This window comes from Podarcis muralis, chromosome 13 (assembly GCF_964188315.1).
Source record: "Podarcis muralis chromosome 13, rPodMur119.hap1.1, whole genome shotgun sequence".
Classification (NCBI taxonomy): domain Eukaryota; kingdom Metazoa; phylum Chordata; class Lepidosauria; order Squamata; family Lacertidae; genus Podarcis; species Podarcis muralis.
The window spans coordinates 34271985-34294528 of record NC_135667.1 but is presented as its reverse complement, the minus strand read 5'-3'; the positions used below and the strand labels follow the sequence as shown (position 1 = coordinate 34294528).

The 22544-nt window shown below is 42.6% G+C and overlaps 1 protein-coding gene across 2 annotated transcripts in view; it reads left to right on the top strand.

The window, feature by feature from the left end:
* Window positions 1-2546: 2546 nt before the first annotated feature.
* Window positions 2547-22544, top strand: part of B4GALNT2 (beta-1,4-N-acetyl-galactosaminyltransferase 2 (SID blood group)) — a 32904-nt gene continuing 12906 nt past the window's right edge. The window contains exons 1-6 of one of the 2 annotated variants that reach the window (XM_028751782.2): window positions 2547-2648; window positions 5000-5167; window positions 11478-11615; window positions 14911-15017; window positions 15755-15792; window positions 19909-20089. In XM_028751782.2, the coding sequence (XP_028607615.2) occupies window positions 5055-5167; window positions 11478-11615; window positions 14911-15017; window positions 15755-15792; window positions 19909-20089 (577 nt within the window). In that variant the 5' untranslated portion in view covers window positions 2547-2648; window positions 5000-5054. Of the gene's footprint in view, window positions 2649-2788; window positions 2925-4999; window positions 5168-11477; window positions 11616-14910; window positions 15018-15754; window positions 15793-19908; window positions 20090-22544 lie in introns of those variants that run through there. The other variant, XM_028751781.2, reaches the window with a different exon arrangement.

Sequence of the window (22544 nt, the reverse complement as noted above, 5' to 3'; positions counted from 1 at the left end):
CCGAGCAACGGGAGCTCACCCCGTTGCGGGGATTCGAACCACCGACCTTCTGATCGGCAAGTCCTAGGCTCTGTAGTTTAACCCACAGTGCCACCCTTCACTACTTGTGTGCTTTTCTGCTGCCCTCCTGAGCTGGGTGTACATTGGATACTCTGGCTATTTAGTAGTGGTGTAGCAAGTACATAATGTAAATACAGGGTTGCTCTCTTAGTTAACTGGAATTGAGGCCACTGATTATTATGGTGAATCCCAACCTTTGGACTCAAATCCCATTTAAAGGAGGTAGATGTTGCTTTGCAGATTAGACCAGGATCTGGTGGGAATGTTTAGGGAGGCAGGAGAGGATATATTGTTTAATAATATCCTTCCTAACCTGTGTTTGCAAGTTCCTTTACTTAGCAGAGTTTTACATTCCCCTTTTAAACACACAGTGGATAGCTGGTTGCATTCTTACTTAAGCCTCTTAATATTAGATTCCTGGTAATTCCCTTATATCCCTCTTAAAAGAATAGACAAGACACAATCTTATGTAAAGTATATAAAAGAAGTTTACTCACACATTCAGTTCACAGATGGATCTCTGAAGGCAGACTTAGTTACAGAGCATATACATGTGGAACTACCCCATATGAGGGTTAGTCCCAGTAACTGCAGACTAGCAGTCACTGCAGCTCACATGACGAAAGCAAGATGGAGAAGGGAGAGTGTGCTGCCTGTCTTGCCTTTTTGTTACCTGGGCAGGTAAGGTCACGCCCACCTCTAGTCACATGCTAAAGGAAGTTTGTCCCAGCCCAGGAGGAAACAGGAAGTTCCAACTGGCTGGACCAGACATCCCTTTGCATGTCCACTCTAGGACTGTTGTAGTTGCCGGCTATCTGTGTATCACATCCCACAGATCTTTCTGCAATTTACCCAACACTTTATTTAACTTCATTATCCACTTCTTCAGTGTTCTCTTATTTCCTAATCCAAGGTTGCTTTAACCAGATAACCCATTTATTGAGCATTTGTCCTTACTTGTTTGAAACAAAATTTGTAGGGATGTTAGATGAGGTCAGCTATTTATTGCACCCTCATTCTCATTTGTTTGCACAGCGATCATACAATGTTGCAACTTTCCAGTGCGTTGCCCTTATCGCAAAAACACCATTTTGTTTTCCTAAGAGGGAAACACATTCGCTGCATGAGATCCACTTCATTTAGGTATAAAAATATTTAGATAATGGTATATTATTAAAAAATCAAAGTGGCTTACAACAGCAATGTTCATATAGGAAAAAAGCCATTTCAAAGTTTGAAATCAATGACCATTGACTAACTATTAAGGCATTTTCTTAATTGCCCGCATAAGCTTGGCAGAATAGAAAAGTTTTCAGCAGGTGTTTAAAGGTGAAAATGGACGGCATCTGCTGAATCTTCTTTTCTTTTTTTAATAACAACAAAAAATAACAACAACGACGAAAGGATAAGAAGAAAAATGAAAGAGAAAAGTTAAGGTAAGAAAGAAGTACATAAAATAGTGGATGATAATACACCTTTGTGACTTCCCTCCACCAGTGCTCATCATTTTTTCATTCAAGTTCTTATTTACATTGCAAATCATGTATCACTACATTATTTCTTTTAGTATACTATTATGTTATCAATACAACTTACGAGCTTAGTCTAAACATATCAGCATGTTTTTAGAGCAGTGTTTACTCATGTACATTTCGAACCATAACCATTGTGACCTTAATTTCTGATCTTATTGCCGCAGTTAATTTTGCCAATTCTATAAATTCTGTTAATTTATACAGCCAGTCCTCTTTTGTGGGTATATAATTTCCTTTCCAGTTCTTTGCAAGGAGTAACCTGGCTGCTGCAGTTGCATAAAAGAATATTTTTTTCCTGTGGTATCCCATCTCCTACTATACTTAATAACTGCTGAATCTTCATTGCACAACCTGAATTTGCCAATATGTGACTCAATCCCACCTGGAAACACCCTAAAAATACGTTTCTAGCTAGTGCAAGTAGAAAGGGAGGTCCTATAGGGGGTTTCTTTCTTTCTTTTTATATTTATTGAAAATTTTAAGATACAAATAAAAACAAAAGGACAAACATACAAAATAACAAACACTTATAAAAACACACATTAATTTTCATTAACATAAATTCCATACCCTTATTTCCTCAGACCTCCTTGTACTACCCTTCTTTGTATTCCAATTCAATTCGTTAATTCAGCAAATCCTTACCATTAAACTTTTACCCATTTATGAACCTTTTTTCGTATCTCTTAAAGCATTACAGCTGAAAACCACTTAGTTTCAATCCAACATCCTTCTAACATTCATTAATTTTACAGTATTTCTGTAAATAGTCTTTAAATTTCTTCCAGTCTTCTTTCACCGACTCTTCTCCCTGGTCTCGGATTCTGCCAGTCATTTCTGCAAGTTCCATGTAGTCGATCACCTTCATCTGCCATTCTTCCAGAGTGGGTAAATCTTGTGTCTTCCACCTATAGGGGGTTTCTTGCAGGCATCAGGTCGGCCAGTGTGAGAACAGGATGCAAGGCTAGAAGGGGGATTGGCCCGATCCGGCAGGCACTTACAATGTTCTTACAGTGACCCAGAGGTGTTCAAGGCATTGGGTCACAACAAAAGGTAAAACTTCTGTGAGATTAGCTTGCAATGTGCATTATCTTAATAATGTTATTTGCCACACCTGTGGCTGGGTGGGGTTGGAGGCTCACAGGTGCTTGGAGGCTACACCTCTGGGGCTGGAGGTGGAGCATCTTATTCTTCAGTAGGAGATGCAAATATATTGTTCTGACTGACCTGTCTTAGTGGAGTTGAGAGGTATATGCTTGGCTCTTCACCAGTGGGGAGTTTTCTCAGAATGGAAGCGGGTTGTTTTCAGTTCCTCCAGAAGTTATGGAGGTGAGTGGCTTTCGAAATACTTATGTGGTGCTTGGGGTTCTTTATGCAAGAATAGAAGAAGAGGGAATAACATGAAGGGCTCCAGTTTCTTTCCAATACAAGTGGGTTTTTACCTATGAGGAAATGCGACTTTTACACTTAACTTGGAAGGCATGTTGTGTCAAGCTCGAGTGCTTCTTTGTGATGTGATACTAGCCAAAAAAATCCCTTACTTTGGGACATTTTCTTAACTCACATTAGTTGGTGTCACCATGTATATATTGTACACTATCTGATTGTAAATTAAGACACAATTCAGTAGTGATGTAAAAGTGTTGTACTCATATTGTTAGCCTACCGTGTGGCTTTTGGGTTGTCATTTGTGTTGGATAGCCGAATGAGGAGGGGGTTGCTGTGGTGGGGCTATTTCTTAAGAGCTGCAACTCTTGCAAATTGAAGGTTGGCTGAAAACACAAAGTCCTGCGAAGAATAATGATGCCCATTTGCCTGGAGACTTTTCTGCACACCGTCCCATTTTCTTGGCATTTGAGACTTCAGCTGGGATTTGGAATTGCAGAGAATTTCAGGCGCTTGTTTTATGTGTTTAACTTTAAAACTGTTGGTTTTCCCGTGCGGGAGGTTTTATCAAACTCGGTGATACAAAATCATTTTCTGATATGCATAGAAGTTTCTTTTGAGTGTTATCTTTGTTTCTCTCTGCATGTTAAAGGTGAATGGCAAATATCTTTGACTTTGGTTGCATGTGGTGGGAGAGGTATGTGCCGCTTGTATAATGCATACACATAACGATCAGAAATTACGCATGTAAATAGGATCCGAAATGCAGTTTTTGCCACATGCAAGTTACCATTTTCTGGGTGTTAGAAAAAGAAAATGTTATTGTAACCGCTTGTAAAATTTAAAATGATCCCTTTTCCTGCTTTTATGAAGGTCACCCCAAGACATTTTGCAGCTGGAGGTGGGAAATCAAATGCCAGCTTCTCCTGCTAATTTAATATGGGGTTGTGCACAATAACTAAGAGGCACCCAGGGACATGGAATCAATGTAATATACTCCTATTTGTATTTTCAAAGCATAGGGAATTTTCAGTTTTCGAAAGGAGAAATTGTAGGACAGCCAAACTTTAAGAAAGCCCTATGAACAAGGAAGAATTAATGCAGGCACAAGGGCTCACAACCCATAATAAGCGGGATGGTATGGATGAACCATAAGTAAAATTCCAAATGTGAAGATTGCAAATATTCTGAAATGCCAAGAGTAGTATTCTGAAATGTAAGACTCGCCCTCCCCCCAAAAAAGGTTTTGGAATTGGTATGATTATTCGCATACTGGCTTATAAGAACATACAAAGGATAAGTACCATATTTTTCCCTCCATAAGACGCACCTAGTTTTTAGAGGAGGAAAACAAGAGGGGGGAAAAAACATTCTGAACGAAACAGTGGGTGTATGATTTTTGTGGTTCATGCTGTGGCCACAGACATGTGATTTGACGGTGAGTTTGGGGTGACCCAATGCAAAAATTCTGAGGATGCATGTGGATCCGTGCTTTGCTTTGTAACCAGGTTTTTGAACCATTGTGGCCCCCGCCCAGGCAGCCTCCTTTATCTCTAGCGTTCCTTATCTCTCTCCCTGATCAGCAAACGATCCACGGCTTTGTTTCAACACCCATTTCCCTCTTTCAAAAAAAAAAAAAAAAAAAAAAGCAAAGCATGATCTGCTTTTTGCCCCTGGGCAATTCAACTCCAGGGACCATGCATTCGCTCCATAAGATGCACAGACATTTCCCCTTACTTTTTAGGAAGAAAAAAGTGCGTCTAATGGAGTGAAAAATACGGTATGTTGCAAGCTGCATTTTCTTATTTGCAGTGACAACTTCCCAGCTGTGACTGCTTACCTTTTAATCTGCAAAAAGGTAATTTACTGAATTTAAAGGAGTGAATTCTCGGGAGCCAAATTTATTACATTGTATGCACTGCGATGACAAACAATATTGTTACCTTGCAAGAACATTTAGCTGAACAGTAAACACTGGGCTGGCTTGGAAACTGATCCTGTTTTCTGCTTTCTTACAGACTCAAGTACATCTGTGTGATAATCTTCAGTTTATGTGCTGTATTCTATGTCTTCATGATGAAAGGACAGCTAACCGAAATCAAACTGGGGTGGGATGAAACTCCATTGTCCTTGAAGCTTTTGCCAGAAGAAAAATACAAGTCCATGTTCTTGTTTGATGGAATTTGGTAAGCTCTGCAAACGCAATTTCTTATTTTTAAAGTTTTTTTCTTTCTTTTTTAAGGCATAAGACCAGGGAAATCCAACTCTCCCTCACTTCGGAATCCCAAATCTTTCAGTTTAAATGTTGCTTTTCACTGTGTGATTAAGCCAATGTTGATGCTATGCTATTCTCCACCCTAGTCAAGGCTAACTACTTGTGACCCCTGCTCAGTTTCTCCCCCTGCTAACTTCAGTTTTCAAATCAGGTGTCTTGTTAAAAAAAGAAAAGAAAAGAAAAGAAAAGAGAAAAGCATAAAACTTAAAACTGCTAAATTTATTTTGAATTGCAAGAATAAGTAATGCAACAATCTTTCATTATATTTCTCAAATGCAAAAGGAAATATTTTAGCACAGAGATAATTTTGAATAATCTTATGAATTGTGATGGTTTCTCTCTTTATCGGCCACAGCTCACTAGAAAAATGAATACATTTTAAAAAAGATTAAGATGTGACTAAGATTTAAAATTAGGTGCATTTTCACTTTTTACGTATACATTGCATAACCAACAATCAACTCTATGGTCTATTTCATATATGCAGAAAAAGACGATTCTAATTATTAATCACTTCAAAAATTATATTTTACTTTTTATATTTGGGAGAATTTCATCAGAAATTTATAAAATATGACAAAAACTACATACATAAAAAGAATTCTAATTGTGGATTACCGTAATTTTTGCACCATAACACTCACTTTTTTCCTCCTAGAAAGTAAGGGGAAATGTCTGTGCGTGTTATGGAGGAAATGCCTACGGGTGGCATGCCTACGGATTTTCCTCCTCTAAAAACTACGTGCGTGTTATGGTCGGGTGCGTGTTATAGAGCGAAAAATACGGTACTTTTAACTCGATGATATTCTTCAAAATATAAAGTAATAGTAAAATATTATCAGAAATGTATGAAATATAACAAAAACTAATCAGTATAAAACTGTACCCTGCAAAGGTCAGTACTGCAACCCTCTGAGTTCTACCATATAGGCACCAACTGTGGATGAAGCTGTTATATTTGCTAGGTTAAAAAGGTAAAGGACCCCTGGATGGTTAAGTCCAGTCAAAGGTGACTATGGGGTTGCGATGCTCATCTCGCTTTCAGGCCAAGGGAGCTGGCATTTGTCCGCAGACAGCTTTCCGGGTTGTGTGGCCAGCAGGACTAAACCGTTTCTGGTGCTGCAGTTGCTACTCAGAATGGTGGTCTGTGGGCAGGGACATCAGCTGCTGGTCCCTGGTTATTTTACCACAACCCAGGTTAGATGGGATGCTTAAGGGTACCAGACCCTGCAGTTGGAGGGAGGTGGGGTTTGCTGGTCCATCACATCAGAAAGCTTGAGAAACACTGATTTACTGGAAAGCAGGACCACTTGCTTCAAACTTGCTTCAAAGCAATAAGCTGTTACACTTCTACAGTACAGTTAACAACTTATTCCTTTGAAGCAAGTTTTCAGCCCATCACAAGTGCTTCATTCAGGCCTTCCTTTTGGTGTACAGTGACAGTCAGCTTGTTTGTTTAATACAGTGGACCCTCATGTTACGTACTGCTCTGTATATGTCATTTTTTAGTTGCGAAAGTGGCAAACCCAGAAGTGTATTTTTCTGGGTTTTTCTCTCGCACATGCGCAGAAGCGGCACTTCTGGTGACAGATTTTTCGGGGTGGGTTTAAGTTGTGGGTTGACATAGCAGACGACACAGAGATTTTTCCAAGTAGTTCTTTATAAGTAAGCTGGAACTGAACTGAACAGCAAACAGCTCAGCTGGCCTGCTTTTATAGGCAGCCGGCTGTCAACATTGTAACAACACCACCCCAGGGTTTCCCACCTAAATTAACTTACGTGGAGCTGAGTGAAAACTATATACACAATACCCCTGGTGGCCAGGGTGAGAACGTCAATACATAATACACACGGACCCCCAAAACGAATTAAATTTGTAACCAGAGGGTCCACTGTATAGTATACCCGAAGGAGCATCTCCACCCCCATCGTTCAGCCTGGACACTGAGGTCCAGCGCCGAGGGCCTTCTGGCGGTTCCCTCACTGCGAGAAGTGAGGTTGCAGGAAACCAGGCAGAGGGCCTTCCTGGTAGTAGCGCCCACCCTGTGGAACGCCCTCCCATCAGATGTCAAGGCAATAAGCAACTATCTGACTTTAGAAGACATCTGAAGGCAGCCCTGTTTAGGGAAGTTTTTAATGTTTGAAGTCTTATCATGTTTTAATATTCTGTTGGGAGCCCCCCAGAGTGGCTGGGGGAACCCAGCCAAATGGGCGGGATATAAATAATAATTTTTTATTATTACTACCACTACTACTTGCTTCAGACTTGCTTCAGACTTGCTTCAAAGGAATAAGCTGTTACACTTCTACAGCACAGTTAACAACTTATTCCTTTAAAGCAAGTTTTCAGCCCATCACAAGCACTGCAGTCCTTCCTCTTCCTCCTTGGTGACTGTCAGCTTGTTTGCTTTATTATTTTCAAACTTTATTAAGTCAAAACACAGCTTTGACTCTCAGCTTCTGCCTCCCAACTCTTAGCTTGCTCTAGGCTCATGCGGCCGCTGGCTTTTGCCCTTCTCACTTCCAGTCAGGTGAAGGAGGGACCCTTCACAAGCTTCCAAAGAAACTTGCTTGACTAGTTCAGCAATGGAAATCTCCGTTCGATTTTAACCATTGCAATACCCGGAACCCCAGGAATTGGAAGGGACTTTGGCATCATGCAGACCAAACACAGCCCTGCCCCCAAAATCGCAGCAGGGTCATAAAATTGTCATGGACTTCCTTGTGAGGCAATCGTTTCTGGGTGATGAATGTGCATCTGATAAGCTCACTTCGCTGGCTGCTCCCTGGCATGTTAGGATTTTTACATCGGCTATCATAGAAGCATTTGGATCTTCTAAGTGACTCATGCTCTTGTTTTGGTATTAATATTTTATTGAAATAATGTCAATTATGAAGATATAAAGTGATACCAGGGGTGGGGGGCAGAGGGAGAAAAATAAGGAAAGAAAAAAGAACAAAAATGTGTGGAAAGGAACAATATACAAAAACGCAATGTAACGTACACCCATACATTCTTATATATGATGTTATTATCCTAGTACTTATGTAGATAATGATAGTCTACTACACTCTGTATAAATTCATTCCAAATGTTGTCATATTTATCCAAAGCCTACGTCTGTAAGCATAAGTCTGTTCATAGGTTGCGAGTGTTGTCATATAGACAGTATATTCCATATCCTCCTAACTGAGTTTGTCGTTTCCAGAGTCCCCTGGGATTTCAAATATTTTGATCCTAGTATTGTCCAACCAACTAAAGGTGTATTCTAGCGTTGTCCATGTCAAAAAATTAAGACCAGCAATGGGTTTCCAATATTTAATACTTGGTATAGTGGTGTAGTTCCAAATTCTTGAATTTGTAACTGCATTCTCTGCAGGGATATTCTTGGTGTTGTTGAGCCCCAAAGACATTTCCTAAACAGGCACTTTATCTTTTGGAAATATGATCCAGATATAAAAACTGGAAGTCATTTCAGAATATAAATAAATCTGGGAATAATACTCATCATGCATTCACCCTTGCCCAAAGGGTAAAGTTCAGTGATTCCCACCTATCAATATCTGAAGAAACCTCTTTTATTAATTTATATTACCTGTGACTGTGTTATATCTCTTGGTATTAACATACCTAAATATTTAATAGATTTGGAACAAATCCAGAATTTATGCCAAAATCTGATTACACATTCATTCAAGGAATAGCGACTCCTGTGCCGTTCTTGTTGTGATTGGGAATTTGTAAATATTGTTCGTGTATTTTTGTATACACTCAAAGCTGGTTTGGAAACCAGAGTTTTCAGTTCTATTCTGAGTTTGCTTTATTTATTTGTACTTCATTCAGTTTATTACAATTAAATACATCATACCAGATGGGGAATGGGGATGTCTGGTGCCTAGTATCAGAAACAAAAGGGTTGGAAAGGAAAAGGCAAAATCTGAACAAGACAGTGCTTTTTTTTAAAGTGTCTCCAGCTACAATTAAGCAAAAGTAGTTTCAAAAATCAAACTAAGACTGAAACTGAAATGACAGTTTTGCATACTGCCTCAGAAGTTGAACAGTTTTCAGAACATAACTTGGCCCTAGAATACAAACCAAATTAAGTTCTTCAGGATCAAGGATTGAAACTCAACGCATCTGAAAATGCTATAATGCCAGGGTGTGTCAGAGGTTGCCTGAGCTCTTATATCCCAGCTGGATCACAGAGATCACTGGCAGAAATGTCATCAGTGAGGCTCTTTTGACAACAGCAAGAAAATGAGCCTTTAGTGCAGGGGTAGGCAACCTAAGCCCCAGGGGCTGCGTGCGGCCCAATCGCCTTCTCAATCCGGCCCATGGACGGTCCAGGATTCAGCATGTTTTTACATGAGTAGAATGTGTCCTTTTATTTAAAATGTATCTCTGGGTTATTTGTGGGGCCTGTCTGGTGTTTTTACATGAGTAGAATGTGTGCTTTTATTTAAAATGCATCTCTGGGTTATTTGTGGGGCATAGGAATTCGTTCATTCCCCCCCCCCCAAAAAAAAATAGTCTGGCCCACCACATGGTCTGAGGGATTGTGGACCAGCCCCCTGCTGAAAAAGGTTGCTGACCCCTGCTTTAGTGTATTCAGACCAATCCTGTGCAATACTCTGCCAATAAATTCAGGAAGAACTTTCTGTGCCAACTTTTAATTGCCTGCTGAAAACTTCTGTTCCTCCAGGCAATAAAGACTGCACCCTCTGCAATGGCTACTTGAAGTCTGTTTTCACCTTTTAATGGTTTTTATTGCACTGTTTTGTGTTTTATTGCTGTAATGCTCACCAGATGGTGGACGAGGTTTGTGGCCCAGCGCATGGCCCCACCGTCCTCCCGAAGCCCTGCTGCTCTGCTGGCCATTGCTACGCCCCCCCTTGGCCATCGCGGTCCCTACTGGGTTTCCGCCAAAACCCAATTTCAAATTGACCAATCCGCAGTGGCTGGTGGGGAGGGGCAGAGGAGCAGTCTGTGATTGAGCAGGCTTCTCAATAGTCCACTCCAAAGATTTAAAAGGGGGCCGGAACCGATTCCAGTGGCGCAGTCAACCCTGGAGCATCATCACCCACTAGGCCCTCCCTCTAATTGTACCCTTTCTTACAGGCTAACCTTTCTCCTTTCTGGGTACATGGGTGTTGCTACATTCGGTCGATGGTTGCTGTTTTTTCAGAACGGGGAAGGAATTTTCCCTGTTCTGCAGGTTTTGCCTTCCCCATAGCAATTGTCACAACTTTGGCGGTTTTAGGCCTTGGGCGGAAACCTTTAGTCCAACAATCGAAGGGGTGGGGTGGTGACTTTCTCCTTTTGCAGAGGCGATATCAGGGTTCCCCGTTAAAGGGATCTTGAGGGGAGTCTCTGACCACAAATGCATAGCACTGGGCCATAGAATTTACTTCAGCAACACGGAAGGGGGGGCTAGCTGTGTAAATGCACATTTTGCAGTGTCCCCATGTTCCCAACTGACCCTGTCTTGCCTCAGACCCCCAACAGAGAGAACACAGCGAGGGGCTGAGAGGAATACACACCCAATGCCTAAGCCAAAGTTTCCTGCATCTGAAATTTTAATAAAGTTGTGGCCATTTTAATCCCAAATATATTGTCATGTGATTTCCTTGATCCGAGGTTTGGCTCCCAGAGGGTGGGTGGGACTGCGCCCTGGCAAGCAAACCGCTTCAACATATTTTTGCATATATTTTTTATAAAAGAACTTGTAATTTGAACTACAGCGATCCTGCCACTTGGCCTAATTTTCTGAACAAATGTGATGGCCATGTGCAACCAATTTTGGTGGGATTTTGGTGGACTTCCATAAGATAATCATAAAAGAAAATTCTCCATCTATCTTTCTACACGGAGAGTTGCCATTGGAGAAATTATAATAATGGCCAATAGTTTCAGTGTTCCCTGTCAAAGAACTGTGTGTTCTTTTTGTTGTTGTTGTTGCAAACTGTTCTTGTAGCATTTCTGGAACATACAAATATGTATTTAATATAAGAACATTTTTCTTAAATTCTCTCTAAGTTTTATGCTTTGTGGACAATTCCTTTTATTTTATACGGTTTCAAGCATGGTTGGGTCTCCTTACAATGTAAGATGTTGTGCAGCTATTCACAAAAAGTAACTTTATTTTATATTAATAGCCCATAACTTTTATTATTTTTCTCCGTTCTCTCCTGCTTGCCTCTCTACACCCTGTCCAAAACAGGCTAGGACCAAAAAACCACTGTGAGTGTGTCGGAGCCAAAAAGCTGACAGTCTATCAGTTGGGGAACTATATTGATAAGGATAAGCTTGCTGCTGTCACAGAAAGGCGCGAGAAGGAATTTGTGGATTATCAGCGAAGGTAATGTTAACTTACCCACGTGAACCAGAACTGCATTTTCAAGAACTTTACAACATAACTGCAAGGGTTGTGGTGGGTCATAAGGGTTATCTTCATGGATTCGACCAGGGATGGGGAACCTGTGTTCACCCGCCTCCCTGCTGAAATATGTTATTGTACTCTAGCTCCCATCAGCCCCAGCTGTCATGGTTGATGTTCTGGGATGGAGGCAATCACATCTGGAGTGTTACAGGTTCCCCATATCTGGATTAGGCAAAAAAAATGTTGTCTCTACATCAGATTATTAGAGGACCATGCAGTACTTTCCCAAAAGCTTCAGTTCCTTGAAGTTATAGTTAACTTGGTCTCCCATATAAATGCCACTTTCCCCAGCAGCAACAGCGTCTCAAAATAAAACCTGGACCACAGTTAAAAGCCTCTTGAAATCAATGTAATTCATTTGCACTCTTCCTTGAAACGAATGCTCCTTTACAAATGTGTGTACCCAAATCAAAATCCAGCGGCTATCATAGCATCTGATGATATTCCGTTCTAAAAGTTAGTAGTACTGAAAGTTAATTTCTCATGCTTTTGGATGCAAACTTCCATCATCCCCAACCAACGTTGAGACATGCTTGAGGGAACTGAGATAATGGAGAAGATTTGGCTTAGTTCTCCTTATTTACGCACCCCTTTTCATTTTTTTAAATTAATGAACTTTTTTTTGCAAATTTATAAAGAAAGAGATATATAAAAGAGTATAGTAAAAGCTATGGTTTTCCCAGTAGTGATGTATGGAAGTGAGAGCTGGACCATAAAGGAGGCTGATGGCCGAAGAATTGATGCCTTTGAATTATGGTGCTGGAGGAGACTCTTGAGAGTCCCATGGACTGCAAGAAGATCAAACCTATCCATTCTGAACGAAATCAGCCCTGAGTGCTCACTGGAAGGACAGATCGTGAAGCTGAGGCTCCAGTACTTTGGCCATCTCATGAGAAGAGAAGACTCCCTGGAAAAGACCCTGATGTTGGGAAAGATGGAGGGCACAAGGAGAAGGGGACGACAGAGGACGAGATGGTTGGACAGTGTTCTCGAAGCTGCTAGCATGAGTTTGACCAAACTGCAGGAGGCAGTGGAAGACAGAAGTGCCTGGCGTGCTCTGGTCCATGGGGTCACGAAGAGTCGGACATGACTAAACGACTAAAAAACAAACAGAAAGAGAAAGCAGGAGAAGGGGGAAACAGGGAGAGGAAAAACCCACTGGTTTGCAATAACAAATACAATTAGCATCTCTACGTCCATCTTACGTTACACATACAAACTGATATACGCCATCCAAATGTCCTTGTAGGTAGCCAAATGAAATTGAGGTGGCTTGTAACAATGCTTTCTATAAACACCAATCCCCACAGCAGAGCGGCATTCCAAGGGTCTGGGCGCTCACTCAGGGTTCATGTTTCCTTTGGAAATGAGGCACAACGGAGACCGGGGTGTCTTTAGGAGATATGGTTTATTTACACACATATACAACCTGAGCCTATAATGTAGGAGCTTACAGTGTTACACCCCAGGAGGGTTACATTTCTCCCATTCCTGCAGCCTTGAATTCCAACCGCTGCCCCCCCCCCTCTTCAGCTTGCTGCGTTTACCAAAATGCACCATTTCACATTACAGAGAAACTGTAATCTTAAACCTCTACTACGACTGCTACTCACCTTTGTCTCTGCTAAATAACACAGAGTTCAGGGAGGAGGGGCCACACCCCTTTGCCATCTTAGCTCATGGCTCAGTTGCCTGTCTTTGTTCCCTTCTAATCGCCCATTTTCTCCCAAGCAATTTCCTGGTAGGGGGCAGGAAACCTGGCCTGTGTTTTGACACTGTTAAATTCAGCACCTGTCAGCCCCTCTTAATACTCCAAGCATTGGTTAACACCCACTAGATCCAGCACCATTAGAGAGAGGAATTTAGCCGTTGGGTGAGTCAAGGCACACGCAAACCCATAATAATATGTTTACATGTAGCAAGGGCATTTAGTTCTTCAGTCCATTGTGTAATAGGTGGCGAAGGTTTATCCTTCCAGGCCTGAAGTATTGAGTCTCTCTTGTGGAAAATGTGGCTGACAACTCCTGAGGCAAAGGTGTGTTAGTCATGAGGGACTGTGGGTGCTCTTGTGCTGGTTATAGGATTCCCACTGAGATGTTGTGAGAACAGCATGTTGTATTAGCTGGAACATGGGCCACATTCACAATATATATTTCAAGCACTAATCATACCCTGCAATGAAAACAGGGACGTCCTTCTACTATTACTATTTTACTATTTTTATTCCCCACCCATCTGACTGGGTTGCTCCAGCCACTCTGGGCAGCTTCCAACATATATAAAACCACAATAAGACATTAAACAAATTTGAACATACCCTATGCAGGGCTCCGTTCAGATGTCTTCTAAAGGTTGTCTAGTTACTTATCTCATTGACTCGAGGGTTGCATAACTCCATACCTTCCAACATTTTTTGGATGAAAATAGGAAAAACAGAGGGACATGGGTGGTGCTGTGGGTTAAACCACAGAGCCTGGGACTTGCCAATCAGAAGGTTGGCGGTTCGAATTCCCACGACGGGGTGAGCTCCCGTTGCTTGGTCCCTGCTCCTGCCAACCTAGCAGTTCGAAAGCACCTCAAAGTCCCTTGCCGATTATACCACATTAACGGTTATGGCTCTCCCTCCCCCCACCCCCCAATTCTGAGAGCTGTAGTTCATTAAGTCAGGAGACCCCTATTCCTCTCACAGAGCTACAATTCCCAGAGTTATTTTTTGTCAAACCACTATGCCTGAGGAGAATTCGGGGGGGGGGGGGGATAACTCTTTGCGGCTGTGTACACATTTGCATATGTTCCGTATCTCACACACTTCCACCTCTGATTTGGGAAGTGGAGCATGCATGTCGCTAACCACAATAAATATGTAACTTGCCTTGCCTTGTGAAATACTATGTTCTGTCGCATTTTCCCACAAATCACCTTCAATCCTACTTGAGAAAAAGAATGGCTTGGCTGTGTTTAAAGTTGTCAGTTTCTATGCAGCCTTTGTTATGATCTATAGTTGGACCTAGTCGCTGTATTGTGATGTTGTTCAAGCCTGCAAGTTAATTATTCCAGAGAAAACGGGGCCAGCTGCTCTGCTCAAAGTGTGTATTTTGGGCAGGTGGGCTATTTTTTATTTTACTTTTTAAACAAACAGTTTCCTTACCTGTGATTCCCACACTCGCAACATGGCTTCTGAAGACTCAAGTCCTGTCTCTTTGCTTTGACCTAGGTATCCCTTCGAGACAAAAGATGTCCTTCTTGCTCAGCCAAACACTCCTTTAAGCTATCCCATTCAAGGAGCTGAGGTGATGCCTTTGCACACCATGGTAATTCCAGGTATGTTAACAGACGTAGCTGAATGACATTTGGAAACAGTTAATAAAGGTTATTGACCTAAGGCAGGGGTCAGCAAACTTTTTTTTTTGAGGGGGAAAATGGCACTTCTGGGGGGAAAATAACGATAAAAAAATTAACAAACAGAATCGCCAATCCACGGAACGTCCGTGGGCTGGATCTGGAGGGCAATTGGCCCGGATCTGGCCTGCGGACCGTAGTTAGCCAACCCCTGACCTAAGGCTTTAGCTGGTTCTGTACTGCAGAAATTCTAAGTTGACTAGTTGACATTTCACTTGGTATCAAGGAGACCACAGACATACCATGTGTGTCTGTGTTCCTTAATACAGAACAAACAGTTCCTTAATACCGAACAAGCAAACATGTCACACAAAGCCCTCTGTTTGGTGTTCGGTTTTAGGTCCTCTTGGCATCTAAGGAGCCTGTGATTGGCAAACTGAGGCAAGAGAGTGAAAAATTAGACAAGCAGTTCAAAGGTCACAGAAATGCTGGTGTTCACGAACTGAAACCATTTTATTTCCTTTCAAACTTTTGGACACAGTGGCCGCTTTCCTTAAGAGTGCCTATAGTTTTTTGTCTTCTTAGTATGCTGGTTTGGGCTCAATTGTTTCTTTCTCGGGAGAGTATTGCAGCCAACTCCGCTGGACTTGTTGGGGTGTGGGGAACGGAAAATTGGAAGAGTATTAATGGCAGACCTGTGCTTGCTTTTGTTCTTAAAGGGCTTGGTTTCCATGGAGCAAGTACAGAAAACCTCCAGGTAACTTTGTTTTCATTAATTATGTTACATTATATGCTCCCACAGCAGTCCAGATTCCCAGGCTCTGAAAGCTGGTTGGGTCTTGAATGTTGTTTCCCTGAGAGAAGCAGGCATCCATTACCCATCTAAAACATTTTGTTGCACCTCCACAGGCACATACCTCCACATGTGGTGGGAGTGTCCCAAAATCCAACTATTCTGGACGACAGCCATACAAGAAATATGTACAATAACTAAGCAAGTAATAGACATCACCCCAGAATTGGCCCTACTAAACATCTTCCAAGACAACAATGCCCATTTACACCACAAAGAACTCATAACCCACCTGCTCTCAGCAGCCAGAAATACCATAACCAGACACTGGAGAGACCTGTCAGGAGTAAGCATGGACCAATGGTACCAAATAGTATGGGAAACAGCCCTACTAGAAAAATTAATGAATAAACTGAAACTGACACGGGGACAAACAGAAGAAGACACCTTCACCCAGGTATGGCTCCCCTTTATCACACACACAGCCCAACAGGACAATGACAATAATCCACCAACAGCATACAAATCAATATGGCTAACCTGATCCAAAACACCCACCCACCTCACTCACACACGAAAACAAAGATCACCACAGCCAATCACAAGCAAACAATCACACCCTAGGCCAACCCCAACCTCTCTCACCACCAAAGGAACACAAGTGAACAACACAAGCAACGCTGACACCAAACTCTACACACATTAAACATAATAGAAACACCGCCACCCACCCCCACCCCCATCCATCTTCCCTCTCTCCACCCCCCCCCTTTTCTTCTCTCTTTCTTTTTTCTTCTCCCCCTAATGCCTCAACAAATGAAATGGATTTGTAAAAATGTTACATGAAAAAAACAAACAAAAAACGAGGCACTACACTTCTGTAAAACAAGAAAATCCTTAATAAAATATTTTTAAAAAAAAAAAACAAAAAATAAAAAAAAAACATTTTGTTGCCAGAGGAAGAAAACATTATTTATTCCACCGCTTCTTTTTTTTTTTTTAAAGGCATATTTCTCAAGTACCAGTAGCTCCTTTTCACATTTTAGAAATGGGGCTTTATTAGTACAAAATAGGCGACACAAAAAAATGCCTCCACATGGAAACGCACCACCGCTGGTAAACACCCAGCTCACAAAGCTTACTCACAGAGCTCTCATAGATCATGGAGTTGGAAGGGACCCCAAGGCTCATCTAGTCCACCCCCCCCCCCAATTTATGAATCTTAAAAAAAAAATATTAGTATTCAATTACAAGCATCCAAAATAAGCCTCATTATATCCATATCAAATCACAATACCAAATCAAATGTCAAACATCAAGTAATCAACTTTCAAATTGTATAATTTTGTCCCTCCCCCCCCCCACATGTGCTAGAATTACAGGTTTGGTAAATTCTTTTAATTCTGCTTCCAAAATCTAATTTAATCCAGTTACATTCCAATCAAAATAATAATCCATATTCTGCAAGTCAGGAATCTCAACTAGATCATCCATGACATGTTGTTGTTGTTTAGTTGTTTAGTTGTGTCTGACTCTTCAGGACACCAGGGATCAGAGCACACCAGGCATTCCTGTCTTCCACTGCCTCCCACAGTTTGGTCAAACTCATGTTAGTAGCTTTGAGAACATTGTCCAACCATCTTGTCCTCTGTCGTCCCCTTCTCCTTGTGCCCTCAATCTTTCCCAACATCAGGGTCTTTTCCAGGAAGTCTTCTCTTCTCTTAGAAGATGGCTATCATATCTCCTCTCACTCCTTCCAGGCTAAACCTTTGTTGTTGTTTAGTCGTTTAGTCGTGTCCGACTCTTCGTGACCCCATGGACCAGAGCACGCCAGGCACCTCTGTCCTCCACTACCTCCCGCAGTTTGGTCAAACTCATGCTGGTAACCTCGAAAACACTATCCAACCATCTCGTCCTCGGTCGCCCCCTTCTCCTTGTGCCCTCCATCTTTCCCAGCATCAGTGTCTTCTCCAGGGAGTCTTCTCTTCTCATGAGGTGGCCAAAGTACTGGAGCCTCAGCTTCACGATCTGTCCTTCCAGTGAGCACTCAGGGCTGATTTCCTTGAGAATGGATGCGTTTGATCTTCTTGCAGTCCATGGGACTCTCAAGAGTCTTCTCCAGCACCATAATTCAAAAGCATCAATTCTTCGGCGATCAGCCTTCTTTATGGTCCAGCTCTCACTTCCATACATCACTACTGGGAAAACCATGGCTTTAACTATACGGACCTTTGTTGGCAAGGTGACGTGTCTACTTCTCAAGATGCTGTCTAAGCCTGTCATTGCCCTTCTCCCAAGAAGCAGGCGTCTTTTAATTTCGTGGCTGCTGTCACCATCTGCAGTGATCATGGAGCCCAAGAAAGTAAAATCTCTCACTGCCTCCATTTCTTCCCCTTCTATTTGCCAGGAAGTGATGGGACCAGTGGCCATGATCTTCGTTTTTTTGATGTTGAGCTTCAGACCATATTTTACGCTCTTCTCTTTCACCCTCATTAAAAGGTTCTTTAATTCCTCCTCACTTTCTGCCATCAAGGTTGTGTCATCTGCATATCTGAGGTTGTTGATATTTCTTCCGGCAATCTTAATTCCATCTTGGGATTCATCCAGCCCAGCCTTTCGCATGATGTATTCTGCATATAAATTAAATAAGCAGGGAGACAAAATACAGCCTTGTCGTACTCCTTTCCCAATTTTGAACCAATCAGTTGTTCCATATCCAGTTCTAACTGTAGCTTCTTGTCCCACATAGAGATTTCTCAGGAGACAGATGAGGTGATCAGGCACTCCCATTTCTTTAAGAACTTGCCATAGTTTGCTGTGGTCGACACAGTCAAAGGCTTTTGCATAGTCAATGAAGCAGAAGTAGATGTCTTTCTGGAACTCTCTAGCTTTCTCCATAATCCAGCGCATGTTTGCAATTTGGTCTCTGGTTCCTCTGCCTCTTCTAAATCCAGCTTGCACTTCTGGGAGTTCTCGATCCACATACTGCTTGAGCCTTCCTTGTAGAATTTTAAGCATAACCTTGCTAGCGTGTGAAATGAGTGCAATTGTGCGATAGTTGGAGCATTCTTTGGCACTGCCCTTCTTTAGGATTGGGATGTAGACTGATCTTCTCCAATCTTCTGGCCACTGCTGAGTTTTCCAAATTTGCTGGCATATCGAGTGTAGCACCTTAACAGCATCATCTTTTAAAATTTTAAATAGTTCAGCTGGAATACCATCACTTCCACTGGCCTTGTTATTTGCAGTGCTTTCTAAGGCCCATTTGACTTCACTTTCCAGGATGTCTGGCTCAAGGTCAGCAACCACACTACCTGGGGTGTACGAGACATCCATATCTTTCTGGTATAATTCCTCTGTGTATTCTTGCCACCTCTTCTTGATGTCTTCTGCTTCTGTTAGGTCCTTACCACTTTTGTCCTTTATTATGGTAATCTTTGTACAAAATGTTCCTTTCATATCTCCAATTTTCTTGAACAGATCTCTGGTTCTTCCCATTCTGTTGTTTTCCTCTATTTGTTTGCATTGCTCGTTTAAGAAGGCCTTCTTGTCTCTCCTTGCTATTCTTTGGAAATCTGCATTCAATTTCCTGTATCTTTCACTATCTCCCTCGCATTTTGCTTGCCTTCTCTCCCCCGCTATTTGTAAGGCCTCATTGGACAGCCACTTTGCTTTCTTGCATTTCCTTTTCATTGGGATGGTTTTCGTTGCTGCCTCCTGTACAATGTTACGAGTCTCCATCCATAGTTCTTCAGGCACTCTGTCCACCAAATCTAAATCCTTAAACCTGTTCCTCACTTAAACCTACCCAGCTCCTTCAACTGTTCCTCATAAGGCTTGGTTTCCGGATCCTTGATCTTCCCAATCGCCCTCCTCTGTGCACGTTCCAGCTTGTCAGCATCCTTCTTAAATTGTGGTACCCAGAAGTGGACATCCCCTGATTTCTGACCTTCTGTTTACCCCCCCCCCCATTTCCTGCTGATGTCCGTTTGTGTATCACCTGATTTAGATGAAAATGGAGGGGTTTTATTTGCTCCTAAGACTTTTTTTGCCATTTGGGGGGGGACCCAAAATCTCCAGGTGATCCTACAAGCTTCATTTGGTGCTCTCAACACCCTGGCTGATGTATCCCAAGACGTGGTAGGTGGGCGAGGGGAAAAGAAGCTGACCATCTCTACTCCCCATGTGAAGCTACTGAATTACATCCTGGAACACATCACGTACACAAGCACAGAGTATCTACTCGATGTTGTGGATCTGGGTGAGTTGGATTGCTACTGCGGGACAAGCATTGATTGCCCCTTGACTTCACCAGCCTGAAAACCATGTTATAATTATTGCAAGATGCTTTTGAGCAGCTTTCCGGCCATTCTCCCTTTTGAACAAATGCCAAAGGTGGCAGCGAATTATCTTTTCAGATCTTGCTTTATTTCTTGATAAAATGCTTTGCGATGTTGAAAATGGCTTGTCCTCCTCGTTTTTAAGACCTGGGGGCGGGGGATTGGAAAAGCTTCATGGAAGAATATTGCTGCCCAGTCAGAACTGACATTTGAGATGGTTGATTAAAATAGGCACCCTCTAAATAGCACTGAAAGCAGAGAAAATGATAGATTCCTGCATTGCAGGGGGTTGATGACCTTGCGGTCCCTTCCAGCTCTACAAATCTTTGATTGACTGGCTGTGGACCATAATTCAGTGATGGGGAACATGCTTTGGGTGTGTATGGTCCAAGGTTCAAAGTCCTGGCATTTTTTTAAAAGGCTTAGTTTTGAAAATGTAAGGAAAAAGGTAAAGGACCCCTGGACGGTTAAGTCCAGTCAAAGGCGACTATGGGGTGAACAACAACTGTTACAATGTCTATATAATCTATATAATTTTCATTTTACTTAATTTTAATTTGTTAAAATATGTTGAATTACAACATTATATTCAGTTATATTACTTAGAATATGTACCACTGATGAAGCCCATGAGAGTGAAACAAGGCATTATTCTGGAAATCCTTGTCAACACTGTGGAACTGTAGTCGGCTTCAATTTGGACTTCATGAACATATGTGGAACAGAACTTAACAGATATTTGGTCTTTATGAATGAGCTGATTTATTGGGACTTCCGTATATATAATTGCACTTTATGTGTTGTTTATGTGCAAGGTAAACATTTGATATTGTGATAAGAATATAGAGAAGAGTATTGTTTATGTGAATGCACAGCCGGTTACCTCTTGTGTGTTTTGTCGAATGTATTTCACGTAACGCAAGGTTTGATGTTGTTTTGTGGGTTGCAGTTCCCATCACCCCAGAGTATTGGCCAAGTTGGCTAGAGCTGATGGTAACTGGGAGTCCCAAATCACCTGGAGGGCTGCAGGTTCCCCACCCCTGCCCTGCCCTAAAGGAATTACTCCATTGTTTTTGGCCCAATTAGACAGTTCTACTCCCCAATATATAAGGGACGCAGGTGGCGTTGTGGGTTAAACCACAGAGCCTAGGACTTGCTGATTAGGTCAGCGGTTTGAATCCCCGCGACGGGGTGAGCTCTCGTTCCTCGGTCCCTGCTCCTGCCAACCTAGCGGTTCGAAAGCACGTCAAGTGCAAGTAGATAAATAGGTACCGCTCTGGCGGGAAGGTAAACGGCATTTCCGTGCACTGCTCTGGTTTGCCAGAAGCGGCTTAGTCATGCTGGCCACAGGACCCGGAAGTTGTACGCCAGCTCCCTCGGCCAATAAAGCGAGATGAGTGCCGCAACCCCAGAGTCAGCCACGACTGGACCTAATGGTCAGGGGTCCCTTTACCTTTACCTTTACTCCCCAATAAAACTGCTCACTTACCCCGTCATCAAGGGTCAAAATAAACAGCCAGTGTTTCTTTTTCAGAAGGCAGCCTTCTCCCGCGTTCACTACTCACATGCTGGTTTTGTACCTTAGAATCACAGAATTATAGAACTGTAAAGTTGGAAGGGAGGGACCCTGAGGATCATCTAGTCCAGTGTTTCCCAACCTTGTGCCTCCAGCTGTTTTTGGCCTACAATTCCCATCATCCCTTGCCACTGGTCTTGCTAGTCAGGGATGATGGGAGTTGTAGGCCAAAAACATCTGGAGGCACAAGGTTGAGAAACACTGATCTAGTCCAACCTCCTGCAATGCAGGAATATGCAGCTTTCCTATACGAGGATCGAACCTGCAACCTTGGCATTATCAGCACCAAGCTTTAGCCAACTGAGCTATCCAGACTGATCTTTTAAAAGACATGGGCATTGTTTGCTAGGTAAACGTAAAGGTAAAGGTACCCCTGCCCGTACGGGCCAGTCTTGACAGACTCTAGGGTTGTGCGCCCATCTCACTTACGAGGCTGGGAGCCAGCGCTGTCCGAAGACACTTCCGGGTCACGTGGCCAGCGTGACAAGCTGCATCTGGCGAGCCAGCGCAGCACACGGAAACGCCGTTTACCTTCCCGCCAGTAAGCGGTCCCTATTTATCTACTTGCACCCGGGAGTGCTTTCAAACTGCTAGGTTGGCAGGCGCTGGGACCGAGCAGCGGGAGCGCACCCCGCCGCGGGGATTCGAACCGCCGACCTTTCGATCGGCAAGCCCTAGGCGCTGAGGCTTTTACCCACAGCGCCACCCGCGTCCCCCATTGTTTGCTAAGAGACACTTAAATCAGAAGGGTGGATTCCACTACTTTTGGAGTATGGCTTGCATATTCCTACAAGTGGGGG